At 31.7% G+C, this 27,626-nt stretch overlaps 4 protein-coding genes and 1 long non-coding RNA gene across 6 annotated transcripts in view; 3 read left to right on the top strand and 2 right to left on the bottom strand.

The window, feature by feature from the left end:
* The window catches only part of LOC107361390 (hemicentin-2-like), a 74,483-nt gene extending 68,760 nt beyond the window's left edge, over positions 1 to 5,723 (top strand). Inside the window, exons 11-12 of the mRNA XM_015928213.3 lie at positions 2,802 to 3,285; positions 4,768 to 5,723. Of these exons, the coding sequence (XP_015783699.2) occupies positions 2,802 to 3,285; positions 4,768 to 5,290 (1,007 nt within the window). The 3' untranslated portion in view covers positions 5,291 to 5,723. The remainder of the gene's footprint in view (positions 1 to 2,801; positions 3,286 to 4,767) is intronic.
* A 2,179-nt stretch (positions 5,724 to 7,902) lies between these two features.
* On the bottom strand, positions 7,903 to 11,331 carry LOC112538712 (uncharacterized). Its single transcript, XR_016201071.1, has 4 exons — positions 10,978 to 11,331; positions 10,547 to 10,918; positions 8,928 to 10,367; positions 7,903 to 8,529 (listed from the first exon to the last, which is right to left on the bottom strand). It is a non-coding gene; the product is annotated as an uncharacterized LOC112538712 (long non-coding RNA).
* Positions 11,332 to 11,975: 644 nt separating this feature from the next.
* LOC107361209 (protein LZIC) lies at positions 11,976 to 13,621 on the top strand. Of its 2 annotated transcripts, XM_015927981.3 has the most exons (6): positions 11,976 to 12,116; positions 12,254 to 12,399; positions 12,487 to 12,622; positions 12,696 to 12,794; positions 12,881 to 13,052; positions 13,199 to 13,621. In XM_015927981.3, the coding sequence occupies exons 2-6, from the start codon at positions 12,293 to 12,295 to the stop codon at positions 13,255 to 13,257; spliced, it is 573 nt and encodes a 190-aa protein (XP_015783467.2). In that variant the 5' UTR covers positions 11,976 to 12,116; positions 12,254 to 12,292; the 3' UTR covers positions 13,258 to 13,621. The 2 variants fall into 2 exon arrangements, with proteins under 2 accessions (XP_015783467.2, XP_015783465.2); XM_015927979.3 differs by lacking the exon at positions 11,976 to 12,116 and having other exon boundaries at positions 12,144 to 12,399.
* A 601-nt stretch (positions 13,622 to 14,222) lies between these two features.
* Positions 14,223 to 23,834, top strand: Ncc69 (sodium chloride cotransporter 69). Its single transcript, XM_015927977.3, has 16 exons — positions 14,223 to 14,873; positions 16,121 to 16,198; positions 16,404 to 16,457; positions 16,708 to 16,965; positions 17,954 to 18,067; positions 18,336 to 18,447; positions 19,290 to 19,414; positions 19,509 to 20,172; positions 20,592 to 20,691; positions 20,752 to 20,863; positions 20,946 to 21,080; positions 21,198 to 21,304; positions 21,385 to 21,587; positions 21,719 to 21,974; positions 22,216 to 22,596; positions 22,836 to 23,834. Exons 1-16 carry the CDS (start codon positions 14,472 to 14,474, stop codon positions 22,969 to 22,971), a joined length of 3,237 nt encoding a protein of 1,078 aa, XP_015783463.2. The 5' UTR covers positions 14,223 to 14,471; the 3' UTR covers positions 22,972 to 23,834.
* An 836-nt stretch (positions 23,835 to 24,670) lies between these two features.
* On the bottom strand, positions 24,671 to 27,070 carry LOC107361208 (AFG1-like ATPase). The gene is made up of 8 exons (XM_015927978.3): positions 26,650 to 27,070; positions 26,428 to 26,573; positions 26,190 to 26,361; positions 25,893 to 26,120; positions 25,659 to 25,800; positions 25,417 to 25,588; positions 25,209 to 25,349; positions 24,671 to 25,146 (listed from the first exon to the last, which is right to left on the bottom strand). Exons 1-8 carry the CDS (start codon positions 26,753 to 26,755, stop codon positions 24,904 to 24,906), a joined length of 1,350 nt encoding a protein of 449 aa, XP_015783464.2. The 5' UTR covers positions 26,756 to 27,070; the 3' UTR covers positions 24,671 to 24,903.
* Between the last annotated feature and the right edge of the window lie 556 nt (positions 27,071 to 27,626).

The raw sequence follows: 27,626 nt of genomic DNA, 5'->3' as shown, positions 1-27,626 counted from the left end.
GCGGCGTTACCTTATCAACGGCATCTCGAAAAGTTTTCGCTCTCAGAAAACGACCTTCAAATGACATTGGATGTAAAATAACTGAGTAATCTTGAAAGACATTGAAACTCTGGATTCATGGTACAGTATCATTCAGAATTAAGCTAACAAAAATGACAAATCAATCCAAATCTATCCTTTTTGTTATTCAACACTGACTGCTAATGTAGTAAGATACAAATTTACGCCAATTTTCAACTCGACTCTTGACCTGAAAGTCAAATATTTTGTCAACATCACGAGTGACTCCTAACCAAGTAGCAATGAAAAGCCAAACTGTCAACCCAAATAAGCTAAACTTTATTCAACCCAATGCATAATAAATGATGGCTTCACTTTGAATGATTTTCAAATGAAAAGTTTCTCTTGATAAATATTTGTTTAGCGATTAAAAATTAATAACAGCGCAATAACCAGCATAATTCACCATCAATAATTTCCTTTGGAATTTATCTCTACAAGCGATAAATTGAATAAATTGGTGAAAGTGCAATGAATTTTAATAATTACATTTCATCATCTATCAAAAGTTAATTGAAAAAAAAGAAGTGAGATCAAAAAGGAACCCTCAATGTATTCATATTGATAAATCATTTTCGACTCGCGATTAACATTCTCAGGATAGTTTATCACTTGGTTTTCCTTTAAACTCGCAATGAAAACTTGTAATCCCTTTAAATGGTTCACAATTAACTTGGACAACAATAAGTATCGTTAGATTTAATTGTGAGTCACTTTTGTTGATTCACTTTGAATCATTACAAGTCCAATAAAGTGTGTAAACTATATTATCGGCAGTCCCTTGAGCTTAACCTTTTAGATGTAAAAAGATGTTTATCTCTTCGATCAACCCTGTTGACTTTAGCGAAACAATAAAATGCAATTTTGACCTGGAAAATTGTTTTCCAAGCTCCGCATGAAGTGACAAAAGGTGAAGGATAAACACGTGTTGAGCCAATAACAATAATAAAATGATAATCGAATGATCCAAATGATATTTACTTAGCAATAATGGCTGTTCAATTTACTCACCAAGTCCAATCATTTGATCCATCAATTGTGATAAAATCATTTGGACTTGCAGATGATTTATACACAAACAGCAAAGAAAAAGAAGAAGAAAAGGCAAAACATTGATGGAATCATTCAGGTTAATAATGGATATAAATGTGCTTTCATGGTGATGAGAAATGATTGAAGGTTGATTAGCTTGGTAATGTTCAGTTGATTGTTCAATTGAGGTTTCAATCAAGCTCATCATTCAACCAATAAGCTGAACATTGGCAACATTCAAATCTCAGAATAACTCGAAAACTTTTTTTTCTTCTTTTACCAAGTTTTTCCTTCTGTAAACGGTTAGATTAATTAGCTCAATATGGATGATTAATTGGAATGGATTGAATTAGCATTTGAAAAAATTGGTTCAATGAACAATTGGAATTGAACTTTTTTTCTCTCTCTCTCTCTCCACTTTCTGTCCTCCTGTTGATAACAATATTTTCACTTGAATTGAGGAAAAGAATGCTGATGATAAGATAATTTGGTTTGATGGAAATGTTGATACAATAGAATTAAGAGAGGAAAATGTGGGTTTGCAGGGAGGAAAATGAAGAAAAGTCTGAAGAGAAGAAAAAAGTTGCAACTGAATGATGAGAAAAAAGCTAATGATTCCAAGTGAAGAATGAAAAAGATCATTTAATTTCCATTTGCAATTTTCTTTCTCTTCCAATGATGATAAGAAAGAAAGTGTTGATTGCACGCGACATTTACTCACCTTATTATTTCCTTCTTGTCCTCACTAACATCATTTACCTCATCATCATCATTATCTTCCTTGTCTTCCCATTCGATAGTGAAAAATCTTTTCCTCTCTTTACCTTCTTCTCACTGGTCAACCTTTTCCTCAATCAGGCAAAATTGATGATTGCAAGTCAAATGATCAATAAGATAATTTTCACTCCCAGTAAATTTCATTATCGCTTTGGAAAACATTTGAGAATAAAATCGCTGAGCACTTGAACATTTACTGTTCAACATTTTACTCTTTTGATGAAATTTAAATTTCTTGCTCTGTAAATGCCTTTTCACTCCCACTCCATGTATTAATAAATAAGCATAAATAACTCGTTTGTTCATGTAATTATCAAAATGTGATTAATGTCTTTGAGTCAAGATGAGATAAGAGTTATTCACTTTTCCAACTTTTCACTTGGATTCATGAGAATTGCAAATTAAACTTGCAACCTTTTCATCAGTCTCATCAGACTCATCATCATTAGCAGAATTTTTCACCAAATTCATTTCAATTTAATTTCTACTTTTGCCTTACTTTTCATCTTCATCTTTCTTCATAAATCACCTTTCATTTCCTTTCAACCTTTCAATATTCATAAAACTCTATCATTGAACAGAAATAATCTGTTAATATTTAGAGGAAAAAAGGATAAATTTTTCCCTGAAGAGATTCCATTATCAACAAGTCAACTTGAACTTTAACGATTTCAACTTTCATAATCATTCTCAACTCTCAATCATTAGTTGAACTCACCAACTAATAATGTTCATCAAAAATTCGAGTTTTAGTTTTCGATTTATTCTGATCACAGAACATAGAAAAAATTTCAAGAATAAACAAAGTCGAACATTGCATTTGTAAAGTCAATAACTTCGCTTCAATTCAACTTCATTATCGAGTTTCTAAAGTTCATTTTCAATTAGAGAATCTTTTGATTAATTTTTCAATTTTTTGCTTCTTTTTGTAGCTCCTTCTGGTTGGGTTCAGTTGTTGTTTAAGGACGAAAACTTGATCATTGTTGGCTCTGCTTTTGGCCTTATTTTATTCGTTGTTGTCTTTGGTTTGGCCATTGGTTTGGTCTTTTTTGGCCGTCGCAAGTTGAAGTCTCTTGAAAAGTCTTCAAGTGTTCAAACTCATCATCATTCACTTGGTCGACATCATTATGATCCGTCTCAGGCAAACTCGACGCTCCATCATTATGCAACTCAACAGAATGCGAATCATCAACCTTACCAATCAGCCTCACAACTTCACCAAGAGCAACAATTGCATCCTCAGGTTCATCATCATCTTTACAATTCGCTAACCCGTAATTATCATAACGCTAATGTGAATAATAATAAGAATCATTCATCATCACTTCATCATTATTCAAGTCAAAAGTATGCATCAATTAATCAAAGCAAAACATCATCACTCAATAAACTTCCCATTCTTGAAGAGCGAACCATGTAAGTATTCAATTCAATCAATCTTTTTCTTCTTCTCTTCGCCATAACCACTCATATTGTTTCATGATGTACTCGCATCATGATGAGTAGAATGATGATTACAACTGTTCTCAATTAGCGCTTTCAAAGAGTTTATAAAGCTGTATTGGTGAGAAAATGGACAGAAAATGAAAAATTTTGCTTCATTTTGGTTCTTCTTTTCATTCATCATTTCGATAAAGATGATCAATGAAACTGACAATTTGTCTGAACATTATTATGATGAATGTGCTCTTGGAATTATTCAGTTAATCACATTCCCACCAAACTTTAATCTGCAAACTGAGCTTAGAGTTTCATTACGTATTATTGCAAATTTAGAGTTAAAATTCATTAGATGGTGATAAAGATAAACGCATTTTGATCAATCAATGAGTTTGCACGATGAAAGTGGATTAGTTCTATTCACATTTGACTATCATTTTGCAGTAATTAGATCTTGTTTAGGTCAATATCATTGTAAAAATTATTTCAAAGAGTTTATGCATTGAACAGTTACATTAAACGTTTTTGGTATTGAAGAAGAAAATCGAAAGTTTAATAACTAGAAGTTCAAATGTTGATAAATCGTATTTATGTTAGTTGTAAAGGCATATTATTCATCATTGTAAGTCGAGTACGCGAGTTTGAATTGTATTGTTTTGAATTTCATTAAAGCACAACTCGTTTAAATATAGCTTCTTGCAATGAGAAGATGAACTCGAATTTCAATTTGTGCAGAAACCCGATGCTTAAATACAGAATTAATGTTCTTGGCAATGACAAAGCTTCAGACTTTCGTCAAGATCATAACTTATAATAGCTTAGATCAAAGGAATCTGCAAGAAATGATCGAGACTGAAGCTGTAAGTGAATCGCTTGCAGCTTAAAATGCATTCTTTTTACTCTTTCTTAAGCTTACTTTATGCTCAAAGTTGCTTTTTGATCAACTTTGTTTGTAATATAAAGCTTAAAGCGCAAATAAACAGTGCAAAAGTATGAATCTGAAAGTCTGGAAGCAACTTTTTTCAAAAAAATTTCGCTCAGTTAAACGTTAAATATGCAGTATGAAGATACTTTGAGTTACTTTAATCATTGGAAACATCATTAGAGACAGAGTCGAGATTAGAGTCATTTTTAATGACTAAACTAGTAATTATTTTAAAGTTTTGATGAAAGTTTGGACAGAAGCAAGTGAATAAACTGTGACTTGCTTCATTTTCAGGGTTAATAAATCAATCTTTACACCTATCCTCAGAGGATCCATTTTCAGTGTTTTCAAACTGTTCAACTGTTCATCTAAAAGCATAGTTCATGTTGAGCTGCACAGAGTATTAATAAAACGTGAAAATACATCACAAGAATCATGTTGAGCAAAGAGAAGTTGAAACTCGAATATAAACGTTGACAACTTTTACTGTAACAGACCTTTTCTAATTACAAACCTTTTGCAATCTTTTCCAGACCTGATGGACGCTGTTCAGACAACAATTGCGATGCAGACGATATCTCACCCTACGGACATCAAAGATCACCTTTAATCACCCGAAGCCATCAATGCATAACACTGGGTCCAGTGAGCAGTCCACTGCTTCTATCCGAGTATCTAACCGATGACAATGAAAGTGAAACCCAAATCACTGAATCGCCAAACTCGATGAACCACTATTACGAGTCAACCTCACCCTTACACCGTGCCAACTACAAGAACACAGTCAACTCTAAATCCCTGAACCTATTAGCCAACACCAACAACAACAGTCAAAACACTTTTATAAATGTAAATAACAGTCACAACAGCAACAACACTCACTATTCCCACACCTTGATCCACGAACACTCAACCAACCCTCACTATAACATACCTTTAACCTTATCTCGACATCCGCCTCCGTTGCCTCCATTGCCACCCGAACGGACTCATCGTCACCATGCAAACCCTGCGATTTACGACTATTCACGTTACCACACAAATCGAATAACATGAAGAAAAGTCAAAGGAAAACAAAGGCAAAAGCCAATGTCGAACCTAGAACATATTTAATCAAGCCGAATTGTCTCATCTTGTAATCAACATTCATCATCATCTCATGCCTGACCAAAACTCATCTCTACATCTTGACCTTTCATTTACTTGGTAAACTTTTTCAAAAGAATGAAAGATTTTCAGTTTTCTCTCGTCAAACAATCTTCGCGTTTTGCGTCTTGTTCAAGATGGCCTTTACCTTTCCATTATCATCATCTTCGTCAGACTTGTAATTATGTTGATAGAGCAAACCTTTTCACGATTCCTTTCTCCATGCAAAGTAAACCTGAATCGATTAAACACTTGAATTGTACAAAAGAAAGATGAACAATCAACTTTGATTGCATTTTGTATAAAGTTTGTAAAGTTCTTGATTAAATCAATTTGCATTCAATTCTTGAAACAACTTTTTTCCATTCTTTCATTGTACGAATAATGTTCAACATTTGGAATAAAAAACTTTTACAATTTGAAACTTGACCTGCAAAAATTGAATCTCGAATCTCATTTTCACCATTAAGATTCTTTTTCCTAACCTTTCCAATAATGATTGGTGTTTATTTAACCAACAATCAATCAACTGTTAATGAATTTGGCTCATCATTTGCATGAATATCATTAACGAATAAACTTAATCATTCCAACGATCAAATGGACATTCATTTTTCAATCGAGTTCGCCTAATCATTCTCATAATCCTTTTCAACGCGATCAACAGTTTTATTACCAAGTCTAATGACTATTCAGAAACTGGTGAGAAATGAAAGATAATTCAAAATTGAAATTTGCAGCTTCAATTATTCAATCCATTGAGCAGGGAATGATTAATGATTTCGTTAATAGTGAGGTTTATCACTAATCAGGTGAGTTGAATCGAGTACAAAGCTTTTCATTTTTCTCTTTTCTCAACATTTCGCAGTTGATTCTGGAGTTGATTAATTTCCAACAATTGTTGACTTGAAAACTAAATTTTTGCCTAAACTACAGATTCCAGAAAAGCAATGGAAAGACCAACATTGAAAGATGAAACTTGGACCAAAAAAAGTAATCGTTTCCATCGTATTAAACTAATGCATTTTAAATGTTAATTCACTCCAATTGTTTAATTATCACTTCTGCAAATTATTTTCCAAGCTTGAATTTGGATTAACTTTATCACTCTTGAGGTTTCCTCACGAAGAAACATGGACAACTTAGCAAGTTGGAAAAATTTTCCATTAAATTTTCGAACTCAATGAGAATAGAAATTATTTGATTTAAAGTAAAGCTCAAAGTTGATCAATGAAAACCTCGATGAAGTGAGAAAAAAGTATTCGACAAAACCAGAAATGATAATCGAATGACACCCAAAAGAATAATCAAAATCTTCTTTTCTCAACTTTTCACAAGAAATTTCACTCCAAGCTTGGACTTTTCACTCCACATTTGCACCTCAATAAGCTTGAACCATCATCGCTATTGGATTAGCAATTCTGCTCATCTCTTTCACTCTTAGCTCAAGATTTGCATCTTCCTTCATCTTCATTATTTCATTGTCTTCATGTGTCTTTGACTCGGTTTTTTCTTTCTGTCATCTTCATCATCTTCATCATTTTCATCATTATTGTGTTTCTTCTGCTGTTTCACTCCCAGTCTCATCATCATCACTTACAATTCTCATCTTCTTTTCTTGGTTTGATTCTTTTTCTTCTTCTTTTCCTCTTTTTTTTCCTCTCTTCCTCCCTTCTGAATCACAAAAAGCAATCCTCAAGTGAACTCAATGAATCTCATGATTTGATTCAGATAAAAACTGTTTTCTATCGTTGGCAACATTTATACATAATCCAAGAACTTTTTTTCCTCTCTTCCTTTTCCTTTTCTTCTCCTTCCTTTGCCTCTTCAACTCTCACCCTGTCTGTCTCCATGTGATTAATATTCGGTTCCATTCTATTTATTCGAGATAAATGACCTCAAACTGAATTCCAAGGGTAACCAATCTATTGGTTATAATAAATAACCTTTTCCAATGAAATTTTGCTCTTTTTCCATCATCATCATAACATTAATTAACCATAATGTGAAGGAGCAAAAATGTTGCGAGAAAAGCAAACCTTATCAAAATATGTTTCATTGTAAGAGTTTGAACAAGAAAAATGTTTACTTCATCTTGTCCCAATCAATGGCCAACCCTGACTAGACAGTAAACTGACCTTTAACTGAAACTCTGTTTACTCTTTCCATCCATTTCTCATGTCAATCTTTTCCATTAAAATGTATTCTAATTGTTGTTCCAACTATTTTACGCTCATTTCAACAGTTTAATTAAATGTTGAGGAAACAAAAAATAAATTGTAAAAAAATTCAACTCTAAATTGGTTCAACTTTATTTAAAAATGAAAATGTTGAAAAGGTTGAATTAAGTGAGGAAAAAAATGCTTAATGATTAAGATAATTGAGTTAAATTGTAAGAATTATTTTCTTCTCCTTTCATCGTTTCATTCATTTTCTTGAATCTTATTCCTTCTCATCATTAGATATTCATTGTTATTTAAACTTCCCGAGACAACTAACTAATTAATTTCATTGGAATCATGTTTAATTTATTACAACTAATTGCTATTTTAATGCATGTTAACTGTTGAGAATGAGATTTCGAAATTTCCTTCAAAATTAAATTAACTTTTAATAGTGATTTATACTGTCCATTGGATAAAGTCGAATGCTTTTAATCAAGTTGATCCGTTTTATGTTGCAAATTGATTGTTTGATGACAATTTTGAATGTAAAATTGTTGGCTTTTTTCAGGTCAAATGATGATTTAAACTGAGTAAAAGGTTTCTGGTTAAGATTCAGTAAAGTCTCGTGAGATTCAATTGTTCAAGTTTTTGTTTTTCTTGGTTCCATTTTGCGCTTCTTTCCTTCATTCGAAATCAAATGGGAAAAGTTTTTCATCAGCAAATATCACAAGAGCGATGAAGAAAAAAAACTCATCTTCTTTCCAATCATCATCATTATTGAACATTTTCTGGTTTCAACTTGTTCTTTGTAGGATAAAGGATGAAATTGACATTGCCTCGGGTTAGAAAGGTAAAGTTATTGAAGAGAAATGATTTTGATTGTTTCGCATTCAACTTTTTTTTTGCTCTTCCTCATGATGAGCATGATGAACATGATGATTTGAGGTAAGATAGCAGACGATTCATTGACCCATGATGTTTATCCTGAAATTAGAATGAAAGAAATGAAGATTGTCGAATGAAAACTCTTTTTCTTTCTCTGTTTTTTACCATTCCAATTACATTGAACAGGTAAATGGTTAAACAAATTTTCAATCATCAGCTAATCAAATGTTTTCCTTTGCTTTACCGATTTTCATTAATAAACAATTATTTTTCCATTTGATTCAACAATTGATGAAAATTAACTTTTCAACCTGATTGAAACTTTAACTGGAAAAATTATTTTCATTATTTCTACTGAAGTCAACATTTCAGGCAACTTTTTGTTTTGCCTTTTTTTCTGTCTTTCATTATCATTCCATCGTTTGAGCAGTTGCTTACAATGTTAATGGAAAGGTAAATGTTTAACCAAAAACTATTAAATTGTTGTATGATTGTACCTGAATTCAATTATTTGATCTGTAATTTAATTATTTGCTTTTGTCTTTTTAAGTTATTTGGCTTTGTTTGAAAGTTAACTTCATGTCTCTTTTTTTCGCCCTTTCACCACTTTTGGTAAAGATGAGGAAAACCACAGAAAATTATGACAATTGATGAATCCTGGAATGAGAAATGAAAATCACAACTTTCGATTCCGGCCTCATTTCCGTATTTCAGATGTTAATTAACATTCGGTTTCATCTTTATCAAGTGTTCTTCCATTAATAGGTAACTTTGTGGGTTAAATTGCTTTTTATGTCACTCAACCATTCGAGATCTCTTCTTGCTAGATTTGGTAAACTCTACTCATTGGCTTTCACCATGATTTGTCCTGATTTTTGAAACATCCATAAATCCAAACTACTTTTTTAAGGCCATTTTCTAATAGGAATTCTAAGTCCTTTCTGAACTCGGAAATTCAATTTTCTCAATTAGAATGAGTTGGATAAGAAGATGTCAGATGACTTTTTGCTTTTCAGTTCCAGATTTTGTTATTTAAGCAGCTTTTTCGAGAGATTCCTTGGTTCCATTCAGACTCTTTGAACTCTCATATTATCAAGACTTCTTTTAACAGGTAACTTGATCATCATTGATTATGATTGTCCATGTAAAACAAAATCATATCTTTTGTCTTTTTGTTGGTTTGATTTGGCTTTTTTTTCTTATTGCATGCAAATGAATAGTTGCTCTAAGATTATAACCAACTGTATTAATCAAATGACATTTCCTTCTTGTCCTCCAATCTCAATTTCAATGATCATCTATGGATATTAACATGTTAATTTGATTCCAAATTGTTAATCCAGGTTGATTGTTAACCGGATCTTGTTGTGATAGTTGTTAAGACAGTGTGATCATTGATTCCCATGTCAATAATCATCAGTAAATTTAGTCATCTGTCGATTCTTGTTTTTATATTCAAATGAGATTGCATTTGGTTTCTATCATGATTCAGATTAACATGCTTTTGGATCAAATTTACGTTCGCTTCCTTTCCATTGGTGCAATAAGCTTTCCTAATTGAATTAATTATGACTATCCTTTTCTTGGTTAATTAATTTGATTATTGATCAGCTACGGTTATTTCATTTGGCCAGTGACTTGAACAGGAAGACTTTTTCTCGTTTGGATAATTTTTAGTTAAGATTATAGAATCCGTTAAGGTAGACGATCTGAAGAGATGATAAAATCTGAACATTGATTGAACCAAAAGTACGTTGAATCAGTAGATGGTTGGTTTTAACCTTCAATCAATATTGTTATTGCTGATTGCTGTTCAATCAATTATTCCTTGTCTCTTTTGCATAAAGATCCACCAAAATTGCCATATTCACCAATTCATTGAAATATTATAATCACGCTGAACGTACGTTGCCTTTATAAACTAGTCCATTGGTAATCTGACAAGAAAGATGTTACAATTCATAAAATTTCAGTTGACAAACTTGATATACTGAAAGTGAAGTGAATTTTATTGCTTTAGGACAACTTTAAATCACTTCCATGATGCTTTTAACATGGAAATGAGGAACGGTAGTTGTTCAAAATCGTATGGAATCACAAAAAAGAGCTAACTCACATTATCCGAAAGTTAAATCAAATTGAAAAATCCAAGTATAATTTAAGGTCGAAATATGAGTTCCAGTGTTGAGTAGCTTGTAGCTTGTTCCAAGTTGAATCATTCGTGAAATCTGTAATTCACTGCATTCATGCAAGTGCAAATTACTCAGATTATTGAATAAATATCATAATTGAATGAAATTGGACATCTATTTTCAGGTAACTCGACAGCGCTTTTTGATTGAGACTAAGAGCAAAGAATTCACATTTAAACACCAATCATAAATTTTTGGAAACTCTAATCTTGTAAGTTCTTGAATAAAAAGAGTTATCTGAGTATGGACTAAGGATACAGAACTGAAGATCGATTTCTTTTTTTGTGCAATGGAGGCTAAAAAGAGGAAAAATTCATTAGTAAGAGAATATATTGCAATAAAACAAATTACTCACCATTAGTTATTTTCAGATTATCAACCAATGTAGTGCTCTTTCTTCGTGAGAAGAATCAAAAGGCCAAGTGTTTGGATAGCAAAAGTTCCTTAATGGATTGCATGGTAAGGTACATGCAACAGAATAGATGAAAAATAAACAAAATTTAATCGAAGGTAACATCCAAAAATTCACAAGATTAGATGAATACTCTTGGATGTCAAACGGTCAATTATTGTTAACTAATAACGAAACTCTTAAAGACACAAAAGTCACCAAAAAGATTTTAATCCAGCACAATTAGAATAAATTCCGAGGATTAAACTCAATGTTGGTGGGGCAATTAGCTAATTGTAAAACAAATTTGTATTTCTGATAAAAAAGTTCATGTTAAAATTAGAGGTGGGCGATTACATCGATTACATCGATTATAATCGATTAGTTCAAATAAAATAATTATCGATTAGACAAAAAAGTTAATCGATTAGTAAATATGCGAAATCTAGCTATACACATGTATTAGCTAGTGAAGTTTTAGTTTTTTTCACGTCGAATTTATTGCAAATTCTCAGTGAATTCATGTTTTTTTGAAGTTTTCTGGCTTTTTGTCGATTAATCGATTAATCGATTATCTGGTGAAATTTTCGATTATAATCGATTACCTGATTATCAACTAATCGCCCACCTCTAGTTAAAATACAGATACAAAGAGCCAAGAGCCACCTGTCGAGAAATAATTCAACAAATTTTTAGAGTCTGCGAAATTCAAAATGCATTAAAAAAGTTGAACATTTCAAAAGAAAAATTATTTTAGCATGTAAATTTACTGGGGAAAATAAAATAAGCAAAAAAGCTGATTCTGAGATTCGCTGAAAAGATTTCAAATGACCAAGAAAATGAGCGATCAAAGATTATCTTAGACATCAATAGCATCGATTTAACACCAAGAGTCAATCGATATGCAGTAGTTGATCAGTTTAAATCTGATATCAAAAGATTGTTTCATAAAGCTGATATTACTGCAATAATTATTGAAAAAAGGTAACAATGAATCATAAGGATTATCAATAAGATCAATTTCGGCGTGAGCTACTGTTTATCAGAAGGTTGAATGAACAATATTCATTCAAGATACCCTTAAACATATTAATACATAAAAGGTTTGTTTGCTACACCTGGTTACTGCTCATGTGTTTTTAAACCAAGCTGTGAATTGTCAATTTGAATTTTCTCATTTTTTAATTCAGAAAACATTTCCAGTTTTGATATTTAGTTTTTAATTTTTTCACTACTCAAGATTCTAAGTTGATAGTTATATTCGTATTTCTATCCAACAATGACTTCAACATCGAGAGGAACCCAAGAAACGGATAAATTAAGAGCCAACCTAGAAGAGCAATTGGAAAGGCTTATTACTCAATTGTCTGACTTGGAAGAATGCCGGTTAGTAATAAAATTTTTGATTAATTTTTAAATTCTTACTATCAATGCAAGTGTTTAAATCCAAATTTAACTTATTTTGTTATTTAGAGATGAACTGGACGATGAGGAATATGAGGAAACAAGATCTCAGACATTGGAACAGTTGAAAGAGTTTAGTGAATATCTTAATGATATTGTTTCTGGTAACATTACTTTGGTTGATCAATTAGGAGCTTACCAATTGGTGAGTAAATGTTCTCGACTGCGAAATGTAAATGTGTTGTATGATTTATTCCATGTATTACTTTTATTCACAGGCTATTCAAGCTGCCATTAGTAATGCTTTCAAGACGCCAGAAGTTATAAGAATGTTTGCTCGTAAACAGCCAGATCAATTAAGAGTGAAGTTGTCTGAAGTGAGTAAATCTCAATTTATTGTTATTATTGTAATCTGGTGAATTTTCGTTGGATATTAATCCAAATATTTTTTTTGTTTTCACAGCTTGAAAGACAGTTTGAAACTGGTAAACTCAGTCGTGATAACTTTGACGAAAGAAGGTGTGAAATACTGTTAGCATTGAAAAAATTGGGTGAAAATCTTACACCTGATCAAATCGCTGTTATTGAAAGACATTCGTCAATTGCAATGAAAGACTTCCATAAAGTTGATAATAGTAAGTATAAAAAAGATGTATTATTGCTGCCAAAATTTCAAGTGATGTTTCAATAATTTTAAATTTTCATGAAAAATGGCTTGACAGCTCGATTCTCAATGTAAACCGCTTCAAAATAATTGAGTAAATTTTTAAATCTTTCACAGATATCAGTGATCAACTTCTCAAGGAAACCGGATCTAATCTGAAGAAATCTCTTGGCTAATCAATTAATTCAACCTTTCATCAACAATAGAATCAACGACAATTGTTCTCAAACGGTTCTGAATCTACTCTTGGAATCTGCTGTACATTTTTATCACTTTATCAACCATTTTATCATTTATCCTTCGCTTCAACTTTATTGCAGATGTTTTTTTATGAATCAAAATTACTCATCTATTGAAACTGGTTTATCAAGTGCAAATTTCACCAGGTAATTTGGAAAAAAACTCATAACACTTAACTGTAAAATTTTACCTGTAAAGCGCATAAAATATTGTGCCAAAGAAAAGGATTGTTATTATCACAACAATTCAAAATCGTTATTTCACAACCAGTATAATAAACAGATTGATTTAAACAATCAATTTATTACCATTTCTGTAATTCCAGCAGCGTAAACATTGCACACTATTACCACAGTGCCATGCAAAATTTCAGACATGGGAATAAGAACTTTTAGGTGATTTTAGCAAGTATGAAGCATTTCCAGTATAAAGATAATTACACACAAATTTCGGAGAAGTTGAAGTCCAGTGAAGAAACAAGCTGTAAAAGGAATAAATCGACAAAATTCCATCATCCAATCTTGATTGACAGAGATTTCATGCTAAAACTTGACACAAGAATAAACTAAATCTAGACAAAATATTCTATGAAAGATTGATTGACAATTTCTGAGTCTCGAAGAGCACTGATTTAAATTATTAATCTTTCCCTCAATGTCAGAAGATACCCAAAAGCTGTGCTGCCATCTCTTTTATTTAAAACATTACAGTTTTTTAAATTTCAACATTAATCGCAACTGTACTTGTGATAATTTTTCGCACAAGTCAATTTCAACCCAACAAACTGTACTCTTGTTAATATTATATGATTTTAAATTGTTTTGGTGTTCAATTAGTTCGCCCTTAAATTATAATTTGTTTATATGGAACCAGTTTCGAGTCAACAGTAAATTGTACTAAAAAGTTTACCTCAAGATAAACTGTTTCACTTTGATCCTGTTACCTAAAGATGGCTCTCAAAAAGAACTTTTAGGAGAGGGAACTTTTCGGTTAAAAGGAGAGTAAAGAGAGAGGTGGAAGGAGAGAGAAAGTGAGATCAGTGACTTTGTGAGTTAGAGAGTTACCTAGGAACTGGAAAAGTGTTTAAATCTCTCATCATAAGAATAATTTCTGATCAAAAGAGCGTGTGTTTGTTTGTGTATTTCAAAAGATGAGTGTATCTCGTTTTCAAGTAGCCAAAGTGACTGGTGACAATGGATCCAAAGATGGTGAAGTGTCAACTGAGGAAATCGCCCTTAATGGTTATGGTGAAACCAATGGTCATGGTGAGGACGATGATTACAACCATGAGAATTATGAAAATGATGAAAACTGTGACCGGGCCACTTCATCTCCTGTACCCTTTAACCATCAAAGTACAATGGATTACAACAATAGCCATACTGTTTATGATACCAAAAATTTGAAAAGCTTCAGACATTATACCAGAGAAGCTCTTCCTCGAGTTGACCATTACAGGGACATTAATTCGGTTCATGGACATATGAGCCGGCCAACTTTAGATGAACTCCATGGTTGTGATATGTCATCAACATTTCATGATTCACAAAAGGTATCTATTAGTTTACGTTTTAATTATCTAGTTTGCCCTTAAGAAGAGTAAGAAAAAAATACCAATGGCCCCCTTTCAACCCTTCCCTTTATTTTAAAACCCTCATCTTTTCTCTGAGAAACATTTTTGTTAACCTTTTCTTGATTACATTTTCTCTTGTAAATTATGCAAATATTTACTTTCTGACTTAATTTACATTTTACTATCATTATTGTATTACTTATTATTAGTACTTATTGCTTTTTGATTTTTAGATTTTCTTGAAAAACATGTGAAAATCAATTAGTGAGAGAGAAATGAGAGAAAGTCAGTGAGAAAAAACTCGTTCTGTTCGCATTTATTGATAAATGTTATTACTATTTATCATTAGCTTCATCATCAGCGGCAACCTTATCATAATCATCATCATAATTTACATGATTTGTGTTTTTTTAATTGAAAATTAAAAAAGAAGTAAAAAAAAGAGGTTGAGTTGATGGTTCTAATGATGAATGCCAATGGCCTTTATTTTAAGTTATTAAGCTGGTTTTCCAGGTCTCAGGACATTGCCTTGATTGATCAACTTGGCAATCAACTTCATTTCAACATTTTCTAATGTTCATAACAATCTTGTTAATAATTAAATGTTAGGTTTGTTTTAATTCAATCACGGGAACTTATAATAATTTTCCCTTTCACTTTTTTCAACCTTGATTTTCCTGTACATTCCTCACTTTTCACTTCCATAATGTTTCTCTATACCAATTTACAAGCATATTTATCCATTCAATATTTTTTATTGAAAAAAATCAGTTTACTGTTGATTATTAAATTAGGCTTGTCCTGTGTTTTTATTAACCGCCTCTGGTTATTGCTTATTGTTATTGTTTTTGCACCGGCAATGGTGAAACCTTGCAATTTTACAATTTCGCATAAAATTTTCTCCTTAAAACTTTCTATTCAAATGATCCCTTATATTGGTTTATATATTTTTTTATATACTGGTTATAGATCGCTGCTTAGCTAATAGCTTAACAGAAACTCTAACCATGCTTGAGAGTTTTCAATACAATATAAAGAAAAATATGAAAATGAAAAAAAAATGGTTAAGGGGAAAAGCTTGCCAAAGGAAAGCAAAGCAGAAGATGCAATTGATGAAAAATCTTAAGCGCTAAATGAGCATTGTGAAGGCCATTGAAGACATTACTGAGTAATCAAGTCAAGTAATTTTCTAATTTTTGTTTCTCTTTCTCTTCGCCATGTTTTAGCGTAAAGACCGGAAATCATTGCTTTCACCGGATCCCGGAGAGTCTGCTGTCAAATTTGGATGGGTGAAAGGAGTTTTGGTTAGTTTGGTCTATTTGCTTCCTTAATGTTGGTCACAACCTAACCCAGCAAAATATTCATATAATTATGTAGCTTTGCTGTTATATTAGGTTAAATGTTGATATCTCAAATAGACCATTGAAACAAACCTATTGACACTTATTGACATGCAACGTTGCTTCTTATCACCTTTTTTTTGTTCCCCTAACTGTAACCCTTTAACAGGTACGATGTCTCGTAAATATTTGGGGAGTCATGTTGTTTCTTCGTCTCTCATGGGTAAGTCTGTCTGAACTTTTTGTTCGTAGATATGTAATGATTAGTTTTTCTCTGTTTTATTTGCTTCTTTTCAATTACAAATATTGTTGACTCTTCTCTCACGAAATACATTGTGACTTAAATTTTCATGTTTCACTTTCACTCTCTTTCTGTCTCTCTTTCTCCTCCCTACTTCCACTTTACCCTTTCCGACTAAACAATTGTATAATAATTTTATTTTGTCTACCCTTTCTCTCTACTATTGATTTAGGTTGTTGCTCAAGCAGGAATTGGTTATGCTGTCCTCATAGTTCTTTTTGCCTCACTGGTTACAGTTATCACAACCCTTTCCATGTCCGCCATTTGTACCAATGGGGAGGTACGAGGTGGTGGATCGTATTACATGATCTCAAGAAGTTTAGGACCTGAATTTGGAGGTTCCATCGGAGTCATCTTTTCAATTGCCAATGCTGTGGCTGTCGCTATGTATGCCATTGGTTTTTCAGAAACTGTTAGCGCTTTACTTAAGGTATTACAACCATCAACTGTTTACATCTTTTTTTAATTACACTTTTCATTCAAGTGAAAGCGTAGTTAAATCTTTGCTCTAGTTTTAATTATTCAATCAAATTATCAAATTCAGTGTTAAATATGTCAGTTGTGAAAAAAATTTAAAAAATGCTTCGTAAGCTCCAAGGCTTAGGTTGTTTATTATATTATCGTTATGATATGCAGTGGTGACAAATGAAGGATATAAAGAAATCCATTCAAAAGCTGTTGAATTATGAATGTCACTAACATGTAAAAGGCAGTTTAGTAATGATCAGATACAAAGAGAAGCTCTAATTTCCTAATGCTTATCAATTCCCAGAACTGAATAGTAATTTGCCAACTGACTGGTAACTCGTCAAGACCTTGAATAATTTAAATTGGTTTCTTCAATGAATTAAGGAAAAAAAGAGAGCAATTGTAATTTTGCATGTCCAATTAACTTGTAAAATCCATCGCAATCAAACCTTTTCCCTTCGCCTTTTGATTGTTACAAGTTTTACCCGATCACATAAATGGCATAATTAATAACTTGATTTTTTTGTTCATCCACTTTAAATGATCACTGTTGACATCTAACAATTGAGCTTTTAACAAATTATTTCTTCCATGATTCCATGTTCATAATCATTTTAAAATGAAATAATTTCCTTGTTTTCGCAATAATTCATTATTTTCAATGTTAATTATTGAGTTTACTTGTTTCATTTGTTTTACTCAATTGTTGATAAACTAAGCGTAATGTTTAACCGCCAAACCAATTAAACTCTTACAATCAATATCTTTCTTTCAGTCATACTTCAGTTTACCATTTTATTGACTCAATTTATAGCAATCATAACATGCAATTTCAACATAATTTTCACTTTCCATTTTTAACTCAACTGAATTTTCAGATGAAATAACTCATCTATTTCGTTTCTATTTTAATCTGATTCTAATCTTTTTCCAATTTCTTTTACTCTCAGGAAAATGAAATCACATTATTCGCCGACGAAATCAACAATGTTCGATTTATTGGATGTATTACTGTGCTTTTGCTTTTAGGAATCGCTCTTATAGGGACAGAGTGGGAAGCGAAGGTAAACTGCTGTTTTCATTGCAATTACCTGTCATTTAATTGCTGCAAATTTTGACCAGTTCAAGCAAAAATTTATTATTGAGCTTTAGTGTGAAATGATTACAAATGAACAAGCTCACTATTTGAAGTGAAATTTGTTGAAATCTTACTTTTTTGCGTCTAGTTTGGGTCGATTGCGTATAGTTTGGGTCGAAATTTAATCACATTATCTGACAGGTTATTGTAGTTTAGTTGTATTACCATCTAACTCACGTATACATGTATAATAGACTCAAATTTTCCTGCTATTCATTCTGCTCTTGGCAATGGCCAATTTTGTTCTTGGAACCTTTATCCCACCAAATGAACAAAAAAAAGAGAGAGGATTTAACGGCTATTCGTGTAAGTAATAATTTGTGATCATGATTTTTCTCCTCAAAAGTTCACCATTTAATGAAGGATAAACCTTCCAATGGATATTATTTTTTGACATCAAAATTGCAATCTTTAAATAAGCCTAACATTCAAATTATTAAATGAATACTTACTTAGCAATTGAATAGATTTTCATTTTCTTCATCTCTTAGGGTTAGTTGAATTTCAACTTTAAAATTGGTTAAATCATTCATAAATCTCGTAGAGATGTTAAACCTCCCATTTACCATTTATTTATTTAATATTAATATTTATTCATGTAATATCATTACAATTATGATTTTCCATCATTTACTTGAAGAATGTTGAACCAATCCAGTGGGAAAGGTTAAGTTTGAATGAAAGTTTCATGAAATTTCATGTAATTCTTAAGTCAATTGTCTAAGCCAACGCAACTTGTTTATTGCAGCATACATGGGATTGCGTCAATTTAATTATCTCTAAGGCTAACTTATGTCAGTGGGCAGTGATTCAAACAAAAGCACAGAATAAGAAATGTGTGTTTAGATTATTGTCTTTGCACTTTATTAACGGAAAAATGATATTTAACTTTGACTGTCGGCAGATCACGGCAATGAGTGACAAGTTTGTTGTTACTGATCAAAATTGACGCTTGTCACTTGCGGGCGTCTAAAGTGAACATTAAGATTGAAATTGTTTCTAAATTGGTTAAATTAAGTCTCACATTTCAACTTCAGTTGCAATTGTCGTTTAAGACGTTAATTACTTAAATCATTGACAATGATCTTGTCAATTCAAATGAATCAAACTATGAGTAACTCTTGTCTTTTTGTTTGCTCATTAAACAGTGGATCAGTTTGTTGAAAATTTTGGACCTGATTTTCGAGGAGAAAGTTTCTTCTCAATATTTGCCATCTTTTTCCCAGCAGCCACTGGAATACTTGCTGGCGCTAACATTTCAGGAGATCTTAAGGTAACAAAAGAGCACTTGTATATCAATTTTGTTGAAACATTGAAATTAATCAATTGATTATAATTTAAACTCTTCCAACTTGTCTACTTAAAAGGATCCTCAACAAGCCATACCTGTTGGTACTATGCTTGGGATTGTCATCACGTCACTTTCATACATGAGTTTTGCAATCCTCTTTGGAGTCACTTCTGAACGAGAAGTTTTGTCAGCCAATGGAACTTTGATTTTATTTGATGGACAAAAACAAGGACTTCATCATAATTACAATATGATGTCTTTAATCTCTCTCTACGCTCCCCTGATTACTGCCGGAACCTGGGCTGCTGCACTTTCCTCTGCCCTTGCCAGTTTAATTAGCGCACCCAAAGTTTTCCAAGCTCTCTGTAAAGACAAACTGTTCCCTTACATTCAGTATTTTGGTAAAGGCGAAGGTAAAAACAATGAACCTCGCCGTGGTTATATCTTGGCCTTTCTCATTGCCCTTGCTGGCTGTGCACTCGGTGATCTAAACGTAATCGCACCAATAATCTCCAACTTTTTCCTGGCTGCTTATTGTCTCATCAATTTTTCCTGTTTCCACGCTTCTTTTGCCAAATCACTTGGTTTTCGTCCATCATTTCGTTACTACAACATGTATGTTTCATTGATTGGAGCCATTCTCTGTCTGGTCGTCATGTTTATCATCAATTGGGCTGCTTCTTTGATCACTTTCATTATATGTTTCGCCTTATATTTCATCGTTCTTTACCGTAAACCAGGTAAATAATAATCTATTGGAAATCATTTTTATACTAAAGGCAGGAAAATTTCAATTGAAGGTTACATTCAAAATATGTTAAAATTTCAAAGCACTTGAAATCCAAACAAACTTGGTAAACGTTGAGAGCTTGGTGAATTAATTTCTGAAGAGCTGTTTAGTCAATTGAAATTTGCAAATAGGTGTATTGACAATAGGTTTTCAAATTTTCGCTACTGGTTAGACTTTCCATTTTTTCTTGAAAAACATTTATGAATGTTTTCTCAATCATTGAAAGTTTATTAATAGGCTGTGAAAATTCAAGATCTCTTTTTTATTGTATGTTTAATTCAACCATTTTTGCAAAAGTTATTTTCTCACTCAATTGAGTATCAATGTTTAACCTTTTTTTATTTCAATTTTATTCCCTATAAATGTTAGATGTCAATTGGGGTTCATCAACTCAAGCAGCAACTTACAGATCAGCTCTTCAAACAGCTTATAAACTTAATCTCGTACCAGACCATATCAAAACTTACAGGTAAATCAATAAACTCAATCATTTAAAGGATTAACTTATCTTGAGATTGCTTTATTTTAGACCCCAGATTCTGGTGCTTACTGGAAATGCATTTGCTCGACCGCCTCTAGTTGATTTGAGCTATCAACTTGCAAAAAACATTGGTCTTATGATTTGTGGTCATGTTGTTCAGGTATTTTTGCTCCCTCCTTTATTCAATTAAAGCATCTCATCTATTTATAGCAATCAATCTTAATCAATAATTTTTTTTCCAGGCTCGACTTAATCAAAAAGCACGAGAAAATATCACTCATCAAAATAATGATTGGCTTATTAAACGTAAAGTGAAATCATTTTACACACTTAGTGATGATCAATCCTTTGTATCTGGAGCTAAATCGATGATTCAGGTAAATCTTTTTTACTGATACTGATTACAAGATTAAACAAGTTGTTACTCTGTGAAACTGTAAATTGATATTAAGTATTGATAATCTTACCCGGGATCTTTTTTTCAACACTTCTAGTGTACGGGAATAGGAAAATTGAGACCCAACATCTTAATGCTCGGCTATAAAAGTGACTGGCAAGACTGTAATAAACAAGAGCTTTTAGAGTATTTCGCTGTTATCCAGTAAGTTTGAAATGATTGAGCTGCACTTTAAACAGAAATTTAATCTTGATTTACTCTCTTTCTTTTCTTCTTTCTTTTAGTGAGGCTTTTGATAAACATATGGCTTTATGCATTTTGCGGCTAAAAAAGGGATTAGATCATTCTAGATATGGACGATTATCGCACGGTGATGATGTCGATGAGAAAACTCCGAAACAAAGTAAAGCAGACAAAAAAGCTGAAGCCAAAGATATTGAGAAAGGTGAAAGTTTACTTGCCGCTTACGATTCAGTTACATCTCAAAGTGAGTTCATTTCTCATCTTTAATTTATTTTTCTTCAACCTACGCAACTAAATTTTACTCATAAATGAAATTTACTTTTCCTTTTTTTTCTGTTTATCTGTTTGTTGTCTGTCTCTCTCCATGACACACAGCTATTAGTGGGGATAGTTCAGATGATGAGTCTCCTCTGGCAACAACTGTTATCTATGATGACCAAAAGAGTGAACATAAATCAGCTCTTGTCTCTGAAAAAGATGAAGAGAAGTCGATTATGCCTAAAAATATCTTATCAACAATCAATCAATTTCAAAGAAAACAAAAAAAGTCAACCATTGATGTCTGGTGGTTGTATGATGATGGAGGATTAACCATGTTAGTGCCTTACATTTTGAGCACACGGAAACAATGGTTTGTATTTTTGTTCACAAGATTCTTGGCTGTAAAAAAAGACTCATGTAAAAACAAGTCATTCATTGATTCTTTTAATTTATTGAAAAGTCAAATCATCAAGAAACATTAATGTGGATCAATAGATTTTATTATCTAGAGAAAGTCTTTTTTTTTGCTTCCTATTCTGTCTATTCTGATTTTTCATTTTCTAACATTTTCTTGTAATTTGTTTTTTCTTTCATGATTATCCTTTTTCTAGGTCTGGTTGTAAATTACGTATTTTTGCTCTGGCAAATAAAAAAGACGATTTAAACCAAGAACAGCGCAACATGGCTGCTCTTCTTAACAAATTCCGAATTGAATATTCTGATGTTACCGTGATATCGGATATCGTTCGTCCTCCAACCGAAGAGAATAGGCAAAAATTTAACGAAATGATTTCCAAATGGCGAACAAAAGATTTAGACGAAGAACCAGTTAAAATGAATGATTCAGGAAATGATGGTAGCGGAGATTTTGATGGGCTCAATGTTCTTATATCAGAATCTGAATATTTAGCTTTAAAAAATAAATCATATCGTCATATACGATTAAGAGAGCTTCTATTGCAACATTCAATGGATGCATCTCTCATTGTTATGTAAGTAATAATGTAAACAAGACATCAACAAATATCATAGAATGAAAAATAACCAAAAGAATCAAATTACTACATTTAATAATTGGAAATAATTTATTTCCAGTATTCTCTGTAACATGATAGGTTTAGACTTTCTTTGAAACCAATTAATTGTCTCGTTTTACCACCTCATTTGTCAGCTTAATTTCACTATTAATTGTTTTTAAATATATTTTTCTCCCTCTTTCCATCTATTTTAGGACATTACCAATGCCTCGAAAAGGAACTTGCTCAGCAGCGCTTTATATGGCTTGGCTGGAAACACTAACAGCGGATATGCCTCCCTTCCTCTTCGTACGAGGCAACCAGACAAGTGTCCTTACATTTTACTCTTAAAGTAGAAGACTTAATTTGATATTACAAAAGTTGCACAAAAAGAAACAAAGTAAAAGGCTTTATTTAGCTTCACACGGACGTCCTCACAAGTTCAATGGCTGTTTCCATTTTTCGTCTTTCTCTCTATCTTTTTCCTTTCTTTTCATCTTCATTACTCTTGAATATCTATTTTTCTCTCATCTTCTTGCTCCTACACAACCACAAAAAACCACAAAAATCTCTTTTGAATTAGATTTTTGTTTTCATTATTCCGTCTCTTTCCATCAACCCAACTACGCTCTCTGTCTTTACTTTTTCAATTACTTCCAATACTTTTTCTAATATCACCCTCCCTGGGAACTGAACATTTTTTTTATCATTATCTACTCTTTCCTTTCTCTTTCCTCTTTTCACTCCATTTCTTCTTTTCTTACCTTCTTTCGTCCCTATGTGAATCATCTTGAGAAATCTTTAGGTACCTTAGAAGGATAAACTTTTATGAAGCCATTTTATAAACATTTGAGACTTATCACGAAACAAGAGGATCACTAACCAGAATCCAGTAACAGTATGTGGGATAAAGCTGACCGAACCTGGTGTAATTTTTGCATAAATCATTACGAAAAATTCATTTCCATTGAACATCAAGCCTTAAATTTTCCATTAATTTTGGTGCTTCGTCAAGGAAAGCCTTTTTAATTTTTTATGCTTCATTGGGTATCAAAGATATCAGGATTATTTATTAACATGACGCAAATTGTTAAACACCATTTTCATATTAACTGACAACGAACATTTAGATCACAATTCATCAGCAACTATTATTAATGGAGTTTGGATGAAACTATATATTACAAGCCAATTGAAATCTCATTTTTCTTTCATTTTTGTTTCTCTTCTTTTTCGATATTTTTTTTCCTATTTTCTGTTGATGCTGATTAACGCGAAATAAGAATTAACAGAAAATTTTTCAAAATTTTCTTCTTTAAAAGTAGGCAAATAACTACTTTTGTCAAAATTAAGCATCAAATAACTTATGTCATCATTAACGATACTCTAATTTTTTAGCCAAATCTTGTTTAGATCTGATTTCACTCTTCAAAAGATTATTTAACTTAATTAAGTGTCACAATAATTTGGTCAATGTTTTTCTTTTCCTTTCTTAGTTTCAATTCCAAGGTGTCATTCAACTGTTCAATTCTACTGTGAATGTCAACAATAAATCACCATTTAAGTTGAAATAAAATGAAAACAAAAAAATATACAAAGCATTTGAATCTTCCATTGTAATAAGTCTAGCTGAAACAAAATGCTAGAATTTAAATTAATGATGAAATAAATTGGACATGAATTTCCAAATTTGAATTTAACAAGAAATCTTTCTCTTCTTTATTCATCGAGTTTATTGATTTTAAAATTTAAATAAAATAACATGAATTACCGATCATATTTCAATGTCAATTTTTTAGAAAAGCGAACTAAATTATTCACACAATTTTGATGCATTCAGAGCAATTTGATGTTTTGGTTATCAATTCATTAAAAACCTAATGCGTACTGATTCTTTCGCCTAAATAAAATTTCAGTTATTGAATTATTTATTTCAGCTACATCATTTTTTAGTCTGAAATTGCTTTAAAAATGAATTGGTTAAGTGATGACCAATTCATTCTTTACAGATTTATAGATAAGACTTTACTGGACCTAAATTAAGCTTGCATTTCTTGAATTTTAACGTCTTTTATTAATTGGGCTATCAATAAATAACCAGTTTATAGATCAGTAATTGATTTGTTATTTCTGAAAATACTTGATTAATGATGGAGAATGAATTTCTTAGGTTTATACAGATCTACAAAAATTTTCATTAAGATTCATTAAGTCTAGCCTTGTTAGCTTTTATACAATCTAGGATTGTAAGCAACCAGCGAAGTGAGTGAGCTTGGAAATAATTTAAAATATTTCTCTCAGATTCCAGTAATCGAGAGTTTGCATCTCCATTATCCTGGAAAGTGTTCGATCAAATGCAAACATTTCTTCTTGTCCACTGAAAAGGTCTGTTGAATCTTTAACTTGAGAAAATTTGATTCCTAAATCATCCATCAAGGCTCTCTGTTCATCAGTTATATCATCGTCCGAATTACCAACCATAAACAATTCTTTAATTGGAACATTTGCGGAGAAAAGGACTCTTACCTGAAGAAAGAAAAAAGAAAACTTCATTAAGTTCAATGAAAAAGCATAAATCAAAAGCTTACCTTGTTATCATAAAAAGTATCTATCAAAGTGATGAATCGTCTAGCTTGTGTTTTAAGTTTTAGATTCAATTGAGGTATATCTCTGATGATCACAGTATGGAAAAGTTGACTAAGAGTCAGATAATCAACAGCACCAAGAGGCTGAAAAGTTAATAAATGAAAATATTGAAGCACGGTGATAAGATTAACAAAGAGCGCGGCAACTTACCCGATCGCAGAGTTCAGAGAACGATGAATCAAGGACTCTGCCGCAAGTTTTTGCAAATGTAACGTTTCTTCCTTTGATGACAATTGTTTTGGGCCTAACATTATCAGTTTCTCGGCTGGCAAATATCTTGAAGAGGCGATCCAATTCTTTGTCAGCTTTTTCTTCGTCTTTTCTGTAATATTGTGAACATAATGAGAAACATTGTATTCAATTAAATGATAAATTCAAATAAAGCAACTTACAATAAATAAATGTTTTGCTTTGAAGGAAGAGATTTCTGACGATAATCTATACCAGAATCTAAGGCCATTGATTGACAGTGTTCTTTAAGTAGAGGTATGAATGGTAAAAAAGCACCTCTTTGTAAACCATTTTTATACAAATCTAGATTTTTAAATATGAATACCATGAGAGAAACGCAAGAAAAGTCAATCTTTAGTTAATTCTTTCAAAAGTAACATCTTTGACTCACCAACCATCGGGAGGTCGATTAGATGTTGCGATTAAAACCACTCCTCTTGAGAAAAGCTCAGTAAAGAGATGTTTCAAAATCATAGCATCACCGATATCCGTTACTTGAAATTCATCTAAACAAAGTAACCAAGATTCTTCAACTAAAGATTCAGCAACCGGAGGAATTGGATTATAACTTAAAGATTTTCGAGATGACGTTGCACTTGTTTTCTTTTTCTGTTCATGTATTCCTGGGGAAAATAAAAAGACATTTAGAAAAGTCATTTTATGCGACAATATATCATGTTTAGTTAACATACTTGAATGAACATCCAACATGAAAGAATGAAAATGAATACGTTTCTTATTGTAGTCGTCTACATGGCAGTTTTGATAAAATAAGTCCATTAACATAGTCTTTCCACATCCGACAGATCCATATAAATAAAGGCCTTTTACTATCCGATTGGGTTTATTTTGTTGTTTGAAGATCTAGATCAATAAATTCAAGAAATTATAGATCAGCTAGTTGTTTAAAATTTGTGAGGTAAAAGTTACCTTTGATAAAAAATTAGATTTGATTAGTTTGTAACCTTTCAGCTGTTCATCTATTTCTTGGAAAGTTTTAGCAATTCTGAGTTGATATTCATCAGATTCAATTTCTTTGTTTTTCACCTTCCGTTCATAGACACTGAGAAAGCTGTCTGCAAAAGAAACAAATTTAAATCATTGATCAGTAACATTATCAAATATTTTTATTATAAATAGCAAATTACTCACCATCAGTTTTTTTAACATTATCAACCAACAAACATAACGCTCTTTTTTGGGAAGAGTAACAAGAGGCCAAGTGTTTGGATAGCAAAAGTTCCTTAATTAATTGCATGATAAGATTTATACAACAGAATAAATGAAAAATAAATAAATCAACTCGAAATTAACATCGAATAATCCTTTAGATGAATATTCTTTAGATGTCAAACTAGCAAGATCATATCAAGGTTGCTACTAAACCATAATAACTCTGATTCAATGTTTCCAAAATTAAATCCTTGTATTGCTAAATTCGAACAGATAAAGAAAACATTATTAAACAATAAAGCTTGTAAAACTTTGCCATTTAACTAATTATGATAACAATTTGATAAATTAACTTTATATCGAAAAGTGTAAATTCAAAATAAACATTACAAAAGTCATCTGGCGGATTACAATCTAATTAAGAGTCTGCGAAATTCAAAGCTGAAAAATACAATGCATTGGTTAGTTGTATGTTAGGATTTCAATAGATTTGATATAAAGCTTACTTGTTAGTGAAAAAGGTATTAAGTATTAATAATTTATGGGGATAATTTCAATCAGACCATTACTGATCTCGACCCAGGAACCAAAATTTATTTTTATTAATTTTTTGGTGATCACAAAATCAAAATGAAGCCTAGATGAATGTCTAAAAAATATCTAGTAAAACAATGTTATCAATATGTTTAGCCATTATCGGACAGTGTCTGAAAAACAGATTGGCGACAAACTTTATTAGTCATATTAATCAATCAAAATGAACAATCACCTTATTAATCAAAATGAATCTAATCTCAATTCTGATAATTCATCTCTTTTTTCTCATATTTATCTGTTTAGCAAAAATGTTAGATTCAATCTGTGACTAGGTCAGACGATCGATCGGCATAATCGGAGCGTTTTTTGCAAAAACGGTATATTTACCTTTGCATTTGTATTTTTCAATTAGTCTTTGT

This window comes from Tetranychus urticae, chromosome 1 (genome assembly GCF_039701765.1).
Source record: "Tetranychus urticae isolate SD_2017Ah chromosome 1, NJAU_TeUrti_SD_1.0, whole genome shotgun sequence".
Lineage (NCBI taxonomy): Eukaryota > Metazoa > Arthropoda > Arachnida > Trombidiformes > Tetranychidae > Tetranychus > Tetranychus urticae.
This window is presented reverse-complemented; position numbering and strand designations above follow the sequence as displayed.

Excerpts from the sequence above, each read along its gene's own strand:
- LOC107361209 (XM_015927981.3), top strand. The coding sequence starts at position 12,293 with ATGACTTCAACATCGAGAGGAACCCAAGAAACGGATAAATTAAGAGCC. Across the intron at positions 12,795-12,880 it reads TAAGAGTGAAGTTGTCTGAA|CTTGAAAGACAGTTTGAAAC; the intron begins GTGAGTAAATCT and ends TTGTTTTCACAG. Across the intron at positions 13,053-13,198 it reads CTTCCATAAAGTTGATAATA|ATATCAGTGATCAACTTCTC; the intron begins GTAAGTATAAAA and ends AATCTTTCACAG.
- Ncc69 (XM_015927977.3), top strand. The coding sequence starts at position 14,472 with ATGAGTGTATCTCGTTTTCAAGTAGCCAAAGTGACTGGTGACAATGGA. Across the intron at positions 19,415-19,508 it reads ACATTTCAGGAGATCTTAAG|GATCCTCAACAAGCCATACC; the intron begins GTAACAAAAGAG and ends TCTACTTAAAAG. Across the intron at positions 20,173-20,591 it reads CGTTCTTTACCGTAAACCAG|ATGTCAATTGGGGTTCATCA; the intron begins GTAAATAATAAT and ends TATAAATGTTAG.
- LOC107361208 (XM_015927978.3), bottom strand. The coding sequence starts at position 26,755 with ATGCAATTAATTAAGGAACTTTTGCTATCCAAACACTTGGCCTCTTGT. Across the intron at positions 26,362-26,427 it reads AATCTAATTTTTTATCAAAG|ATCTTCAAACAACAAAATAA; the intron begins GTAACTTTTACC and ends TTATTGATCTAG. Across the intron at positions 25,350-25,416 it reads TCTCTGAACTCTGCGATCGG|CCTCTTGGTGCTGTTGATTA; the intron begins GTAAGTTGCCGC and ends TTAACTTTTCAG.